The sequence below is a fragment of the Macaca fascicularis genome, chromosome 9, assembly GCF_037993035.2.
Source record: "Macaca fascicularis isolate 582-1 chromosome 9, T2T-MFA8v1.1".
Lineage (NCBI taxonomy): Eukaryota > Metazoa > Chordata > Mammalia > Primates > Cercopithecidae > Macaca > Macaca fascicularis.
In genome coordinates, this window is record NC_088383.1 from 56,313,985 (window position 1) to 56,322,141 (window position 8,157).

The 8,157-nt window shown below is 39.7% G+C and overlaps 1 protein-coding gene across 22 annotated transcripts in view; it reads left to right on the forward strand.

Moving 5' to 3' along the window:
- The window catches only part of SHLD2 (shieldin complex subunit 2), an 89,936-nt gene extending 82,631 nt beyond the window's left edge, over positions 1–7,305 (forward strand). For 20 of the 22 annotated variants that reach the window (XR_010577631.2, XR_012417659.1, XR_012417661.1 and 17 more), the window contains 2 exons: positions 2,916–3,031; positions 6,323–7,305. Coding sequence is in view for 13 of the 22 variants with exons in the window: in XM_045361965.2 (XP_045217900.2) it covers positions 2,916–3,031; positions 6,323–6,522 (316 nt within the window). In the remaining 9 variants the exon portion in view is untranslated. The remainder of the gene's footprint in view (positions 1–2,915; positions 3,032–6,322) is intronic. The other 2 variants (XM_045361967.2, XM_074001522.1) reach the window with 1 other exon arrangement.
- Positions 7,306–8,157: the final 852 nt, after the last annotated feature.

An 8,157-nucleotide genomic window follows, 5' to 3' on the forward strand; every position in this document is an offset into this window, starting at 1 on the left:
TGGAAACCTGGGCACAATCGTTGAATCATTTTCTCTTCCCTACCTCCCCTATCTAATCTATTAGCAAGTCCTAGGAATTTTCATTCAGAACTACATCACAAATTCATCCACTTTTTTCCATCTCCACTGCTAACATCTTAGTCCAGTGTATCTCAGCAGGGGCGTTGTTGACATTTTACGCAGGACAGTTTCTCATTATGTACCATATCCCACACACTGCGGGCATGTGGCATCCCTGTTTACCTTCCCCTAGCTGAACCTCAGTTACTGTGAAACCAAAATGGAAAGTCAGTGCCTGCTCGTCTGGAATCACTCAGGCCTCAGCTAAGTCACTACTACCTGTTGCACAAACCAGCACACCAGCAGTCTCTTGGTGGAGCTCCTGCTGGCCTTGCCTCCTCCCCTTTATTCTCCACCTGTTGGCAGCGTGATTACCCCTTGCTTCACCCATCAGTCGTCTCCTTATGCTTGTTGCCTCTGCAGTCTCATCTGCTGCCACTCCCCTGTCATCCAGCACTCTAGCCACGTGGCCTTCTTTCAGTTCTTCAGACATTTTGATTTTTCTCCTTAGGATGTTCTCGAATTTCTTCCCTCAGTCTGACTCCACAAGGCTGGTTTCTTTATGTCTTAGATTAAATGCTGCTTTATCAGAGAGGCCTTTCCTAACCACCCTTCTTTATTTTCTGTTATAGTAGCCTGGGTGTGCTTATTGTAATTTGTAGTTGCATACTGTCTTTTCTAAAAAAACATTTTTACTGAAGTAAAATTCATATACAGCAAATTAATCTTCTGAAATGTACAGTTCAATGGCTTTAGTATATTCCCAGGGCTGTATAACTATCACCACAACCAGTTAGGACATTTTCATCACCCAGCCCTATACAAAGCCTCATACTCATTAGCAGTCACTCTCCTCCCCATGCCCCTCAACCCATGGCAACTACGAATCTGCTTTCTGTCTCTATAGATTTGCCTGTTCTAGATATTTTATATAAATATTATATAATATGTGATCTTTTGTGACTGGCTTCATTTAGCATGATGTTTTCAAGGTCCATCCATGTTGTAGCATGTATCAGTACTTCATTCCTTTTTATTGCAAAATAATATTGCATTGTATGCATATACCACATTTTGTTTATCCGTTCATCAGTTGATGGACAATTAGATTGTTCCTACTCTTTGGCTATTATGAATGATGCTGCTGTGAACATTTGTGTACAAGTTTTTGCGTGGATATGTGTGTTCATTTCTCTTGGGTATATATCTAGGAGTGGTGAATTGCTGGGTCATATGGTAACTGTCTGTTTAACCTTTTGAGGAACTGCCAGACTGTTCTCCAAAATTGCTGCACGATTTTACATTCTCACCAGCAATCTGAGGTTGTAATTTCCCCATATCCTTGCCAGTACTTCTTATTCTGTTTTCCTTTTTGTTGCATGTGCTTTTGGGTCATATCTGAGAAAGGTGTCATTTCTAAGCCAGGGTTATGGAGATTTGCTCCCATATTTTCTTCTAAGAGTTTAGTAGTTTTAGCTCTTATATTTAGGTTTATTATCTACTTTGAGTTAAATTTTGTGTATGGGATAAGGAAGGGGTCTAATTTTATTCTTTTGCATGTGGGTGTCTAGTTGTCGCAGCATGAATTTTTGAAAAGCCTATTCCATCTCTGTTTAGTCGTCTTGGCACCACTGTTGAAAAGCTTATTTTCTTTTTTTTTTTCTTTTTGTAGAGGTGAGGTCTTGTGTTGCCCAGGCTGGTCTGAAACTCCTGGCCTCAAGCAGTCCTCCTCACCTTGGCATCCCAAAGCACTGGGATTACAGGCATGAGTCACCAGGCTTGCTTAATTTCTTCCTATCCCACTATGGTTTTATGTTCCTGAGTGAAGGAACCAGATTTGTCTTGTTCACTAGTGGGTACCCAGCACTTACCACAGTCCATGATAGATGCTCAGTTTGTATTTGCTGAAATAAATAATGGAGGGACAGAGGCTGAGGAAAGAGTGTAGAGTGAAAAGAGGAAGGAACGCAGAGTCATCATGTGAATAAAGGGGGATGTGGGTTTTTAGGGAGAAAATCAGTAGTTATGTTTTAGCTCTGTTACATTAAATTCCCCCACTAATGAGCCTGTTTCTGAATTCTATTCTCAATTTATTTTTAAAAAATTAACGTAGTTATAAAATAGGTACCACAGGCCATGGTTAAAATGCACACTACATAGGAGATTACAAAACAGAGAGTAAAAGTCTCCTTCACCATCCAACCCTCTCCCACCAGTGCTGCTTCCATGCTGGTGAGAAGGTTTTTTGTATGTCCTTCCAGTGATTTGTTATGTTCATCCCAGCACATGTATATCCCTTTCTTTAGAAGCTTGTGGACAGAAGAATATTGTTCATATTGTTGTTCCTTAGAGTCTATCCTGGTGCTCCTTCCCTAATAGCACTTGTAAATATTCTTCATTCTTTTTATCAGCCACATAGCATTAAGATGTAGGATGCACTGAAAATTGTTAATCCAGTTCCCTGTTTATTGATATGCAAAACAGTTTATTTCTGATAGGGAAGAATTCAGTTGAAAGAAAAAAATTGAAATTGCGATTGTGAAATATGTGATTATTATTTTTAATTTCATTTCTAAAAATAATTTATAAAACAGTTTAATATATTTTATATTAGTATCTGAAATTTAAAAATGGATATAGAATAGATAAAATGTATTAATTTATCATTTGAACCGCTTGGGGAAAAAAAAAACCTTTTTTTGTTTCTAGGATGTCACAGAACATCCTAGAGTTGTTTTAGGAATTAAAATTAATCCTGCATAAAAACCAAGTGCTTTTTGGAATTATTTTTCATTTAAGCATTTCTTTTATTTGAAAATCTTTTTGAAGGTTGTGTGTTGTTTACTCTTTTGTAGGCCAGCCTTAATGACTGTAGTTGATGGAAGACATGATGTTTGCATCCGTGTAGAATCAAAGCTGATAGAGAAGATTCTTCTCAACATTTCTGCAGACTGCCTCAACAGAGTGATAGGTAATATATCAGTGTGCCATCAAGCAGTTGTTATACTCAGGAGTATAAATGGTATTTCAGAACAGAAAGAGCACTGTACTTTAAATTAAGAGCTTTTCTGTCCATATAAAAGCAGAAGGATAATTTAGCTTAAGTGAAATATAAGCCTATGTAAGTTAGAAGGTTGACTTGCTTTACACCTGTTAGTACATGAATGGTGGGAGGCACCTAATTTCTTCTTAACCTAATTTCCAGTTGGTAAGCAAAAACTATTTTACTTAACTCTAGTTTTATAAGAGTGAAGTCAGTGAGTGTGTGACACAATATATATGAAGATAGTCCACTGTCAGTGGCATGGATTTGCAAGATCTTCAACCGTGATGTCTTAGTCATCAGTGGCTAAGAATAAAGCAAAGACAATATATCTGTCAGGTATTCAAACTCCATTCCTGTTCTCATTAGCCTCAGATCCTCTAAGCTGATGAGCTAATCTGGTTCTGTGATTGCTTTATCTTTTAATAGCAGATTGTTTTTTGTGTTCTTTTTTAGTTGGGGGTGTCTAGTAATTTTTGGTTGAATGCTGAACATTGCATATATTAAGTAGAACAATATAAACTGAGGTAAATAGTATTTGTACCTGGAAATAGGCATGCCTCTTTTGGTCCTTTACTGGAGGTGAGGGGTGAGCAGGATGGTCAGTCTTGTCATATGTTGAGTTGGATTCAGGTTTTGTTGTTTCTCTGGTTACCTTCAGGTCACCACTGGTTTCGAATTATCTTGTGCTTATGGTGGGAGGTGGTTCCCCAGTATTCCTGCTCCACCATCAACTTAGCCCTCCACTCTGCACTTGGGCCTCAGAGAAAGTTTCTCTCCATGTTCTTGCACCTCCCCAAGTTGCACAAACTTTTGTTGGTTGTTACTTGGTGCATCCTAACCTGGTGGGCAGGAGCACGATTGTTCCTCTTTGATTCTGGTCCAGCCCCAGTCTTATACAGGATCTTGCATATGGTGCTTTCTTGGTAGCCCTGTCCCTTATGTGGCTGTGCCAGTGGCAGCCGAGCTCTGTCTTGTGTCTTTGGTGGGTCTTGTGTGGTCCTGGCCCTGCCCCAGCAGTAGGGGACCACTAATGGTCTTGACCCAGGCTGGTTTTTCAGTCCTCCCTCAGGATGGAGGGATTTTTTTTTTCTTTTTTCTTTCCCGCATCTGTGCTGGTTCCTCACCTGTACCCTGGGGCAACAGGATTTGGTGTCCTTCTTCCAGCAGTTGAAGGCTTTTGTTCCTTAAAAGGGAGGTCAGATAGTGCTTTGTGTTTTGTAGTTGGAAGCTTTCTTTGATGTCTTGCCCTGCCCCCAGTCTTGTGAGCACCTGGTGGAGGTGAGACTTACCATGTGGAGGAGCCTGTGAGGATGCAGACGTTCCTTATGTTGGTGACACTGGCAATTCATTGGCTTTTTGCAATTAATTTATTAATAAAAATTACATTCTTCTTTCCTGCCTATATGGAGGACTTGTCTTCTTCCCGAGGCCTGCCCCAAGGGAACCTGTGCTCCTGTTCCATCTCCCTGGAGGCACCTGTCTCCTTATGTTTCAGTCTTTTTTGCTGTTTTACAACCTTGGTTCTCATGTGTATTCAAGAAAATGATGATTTTATATTTATTCAGCTTTTTCCAGTAACTGTTAGGGTGGGAGCCGCACTCTTTCCAGCTTTCTACATCCTAATTAGAAGCCTCTCTTCTTTTTTCCCCCATTTTCTTTATTTCATTTTTATTCTTTTGACTATTTTCATTCCTTTTATTAATGTTACTTATATATTTTCAGTGTTACCTCTTCTTTTTTTTGTTTGTTTGAGACGGAGTTTCACTCTTGTTGCCTAGGCTGGAGTGCTACGGCACAATCTCGGTTCACCGTAACCTCTGCCTCCTGGGTTCAAACAAGTCTCCTGCCTCAGTTTCCCAAGTAGCTGGGATTACAGGCATGCACCACCATGCCTGGCTAATTTTGTATTTTTAGTAGAGACGTGGTTTCTCCATGTTAGTCAGGCTGGTCTCAAACTCCCAACCTCAGGTGATCCGCCTGCCTCAGCCTCCCAAAGTGCTGGGATTACAGGCGTGAGCCGCCGTGTCCGGCCTCTCTCTTCTTCTTTGCATAATGTAAATTAGTCTTTATCTCTTAGAGAAGCATTATTCTCATATCACATATACTTCAGTGTTTTGTACATTCTTGAGACAATTAAAGTTGTACTTCTTGGCATTATAGATTGTGATCATAAGTGAAAATGTCATTGGTTATAAAGTGATCATCAGACCATCCAGATTATTATTAATATTGGTTATTTTTTAGCTTATCACAGTGAAAATACAAATTTAAAAGTTATTGTAGAGAATTATCATACCCCCCAAAATATGTCATTGGTCCTCCAGGACTCTGTAGCCCCCATTCAAGAAAGACTGTGATAATTGTCAGGGGGTTAGTATGGTCTGAGCATGGTCGATGGTGCTTTGTCATTCTGGTGTTGAACAAACCTACCAAGTGTCTTGATTAGATGTCCTAAAAAAGTGAGAGGAAGAGTATAGGACAAATGCAAAATAAAATAACACATTTAGCTATAATTTTAGTATTTTTTATTATTGAGATTCAATATTTCTTAAGTGACCAATTCAAGATTCTTTTATATAAAAAATAAATGTATGCATAAGTAACTTGATCAGAACTGTGAACTGGATAAGAGCACTCTTCTGATGTACTGTAGCATAACCAGAACTACTGTCGTGACGTCTGAACGGTGTGTTATCTGGGCCTGTTTCTTGTGTCAGCGGGATCACATGCTGTCACTCTGGAGTGCCTCAATAGCTTGTAACTAGAAAGAGAAGGTGTAGGAAGAGTAGTTTACTTATTTATTTATTTAGAGACAGAGTCTTGTTCTGTTGCCCAGGCTGGAGTGCAGTGGCACAATCTTGGCTCACTGCAACCTCTACCTCCCAGGTTCAAACAAATGTCCTGCCTCAGCCTCCTGAGTAGCTGGGATTACAGGCATGTGCCACCACTCCCGGCTAATTTTTGTATTTTTAGTAGAGACAGGGTTTTACTGTGTTGGCCAGGCATGTGTCGAACTCCTGACCTCAAGTGATCCTGCCATGTCTGCCTCCCAAAGTGCTAGGATTACAGGTGTGAGCCACCGCTACTGGCCGTGAAGAGAAATTTAAAATGGATTTGAAACTTGAGGAACCAAGAGAAACAATGAAACCCCTCAGTGTGTTTGCTCCTGTCAAGCTAGCAGCGATCTTGAGAGCTCTTTGCTTTCATCTTCTGCAGTTCCTTCCTCAGAGATCACCTATGGGATGGTCGTGGCAGACCTGTTCCACTCCTTGTTGGCAGTCAGTGCAGAACCTTGTGTATTGAAGATTCAGAGCCTTTTTGTGTCAGATGAAAACAGCTATCCATTACAACAAGATTTCTCCCTCCTGGATTTTTATCCTGACATTGTAAAGCATGGAGCCGATGCCCTTCTCTGAGGCCGGAGGAAGAAATTGCAGACATTTCAAGGAAGAAGTACTGAAATGATTTGTCTTTTGAAATAAATGAATGACAGGACTTTTGCTTTGGATTTTTTATTAAATATATTTTACGAAGAGAATTGCAGTAGATATATAAATTAAAACTTTTTTCTAAGAAAATCCTGTGAGGTTTAAAAAGATTGTTTTTGTTTTTTTGTTTCTTCCTTTCTTCTGGAGAAATGATCTACCAGTCAAGGCAATATGTAGCCGATCCCTGGGAATTAAAGGTTTGCCCATTTGTTCACTGCGTTTAGTCCCTGCTGCCTTCCAGGCATTGTACTAAGTATGGGGAACTACATGGAAAACAGTCCCTCAGAAACTGCTGCAGTGCTTTTGCTTATCCCTACCTAAAAAACCGTCAATGTGAAATCATTTCCTTGGTTATAACTATACATGATAATGGATTAGTTTATATAAACCTATGTTTAGACAAGTTCAAAACAAGCATGTCTTTCTATAAAAAGCTTTGAAAATGAAGGAAATGAGATCATGTTTCAATTTATTAAAGCGGGGAAGAGCGTTCTGTGGTTAGTTCGTGTCTAGGATTTGAGTGCCTTACTGAATGTATTTACCAGCAAACATGTAGCAATCGGTTCTCTCATTGTGATGGTAGAAGCTCATGTAAAATGGTAGTCATTAATGAGGAAGTATGAAGTGGTACTTATTCTGTAAGTTCAGAGTATGCCAAGTGTTAATATATTATCATATTGCCTGAAAATAAATTTATGATGATATGAACAAGCTTATTTTACTCTGTGTATGTTTTTAAAAATTCCTTTGGTTCAGAGGTGGTAATTGTTTTTTAACTTGGCTTCCCTAAGAATGAACCACAAGAGTTTTGTGATTCTTTCAAAAATAATGTGCAAAAATGCCTTAATGCATGTTTCTGTGGAGAAGGATCTATAGCTTTCAACAAATCGTCAGAGGGTTCTGTGACCAAGAAAGGTAAGAACAAGGCTTTAACTGATGAGTTTCTTTGTGGGGAAGATAAGGGAATTAGAGCAAATGATTACCCAAGTTTTGTCTGGCAGCTAATAAGGTGGGTACAGAAAGAATTGACCCCATTTTGTCTCCAGAGACTGGAATTCAAACAAAATCTTGGCTCCCTTCAATGATTCATTGAATGGGTGATTAAACTTGAGCCTGTAGTTGATGCCTTCCAATCTGTGCTCTCTTAACTATAACCACACTAGGCAGATATTTGGAATTCTGATATAAAATCTGCCCAGTCAATATAGGCCAACCAAGAGAGCTGTTCTCGTAAGTGGGCCCTTCCCCACTTTGACCTCAAGTGGGGACCTAATCCCTACATCAACCAGAACATAATCCCCAGGAATAGATGGCTCTTCACATCCTGCTGGGAAGAAATCTTTAAACCATTTCAGGTGAGACAACAGATCACACCAACATCTCTTCACAGTTGTTGGTATGTATTTCATGAATTAACACATATTTCCAGGAGCCCTTATTTAGGTTGGACTGTTTCCTCCAGTCTTGAGGAATCTGAGCTATCTGCAGAAGTTATGAGCTATTTAATTGGGATCAGGATCAGCCCATTGCTCCTGCTGTGGTCTGAATGTGTCACCCCAGAAT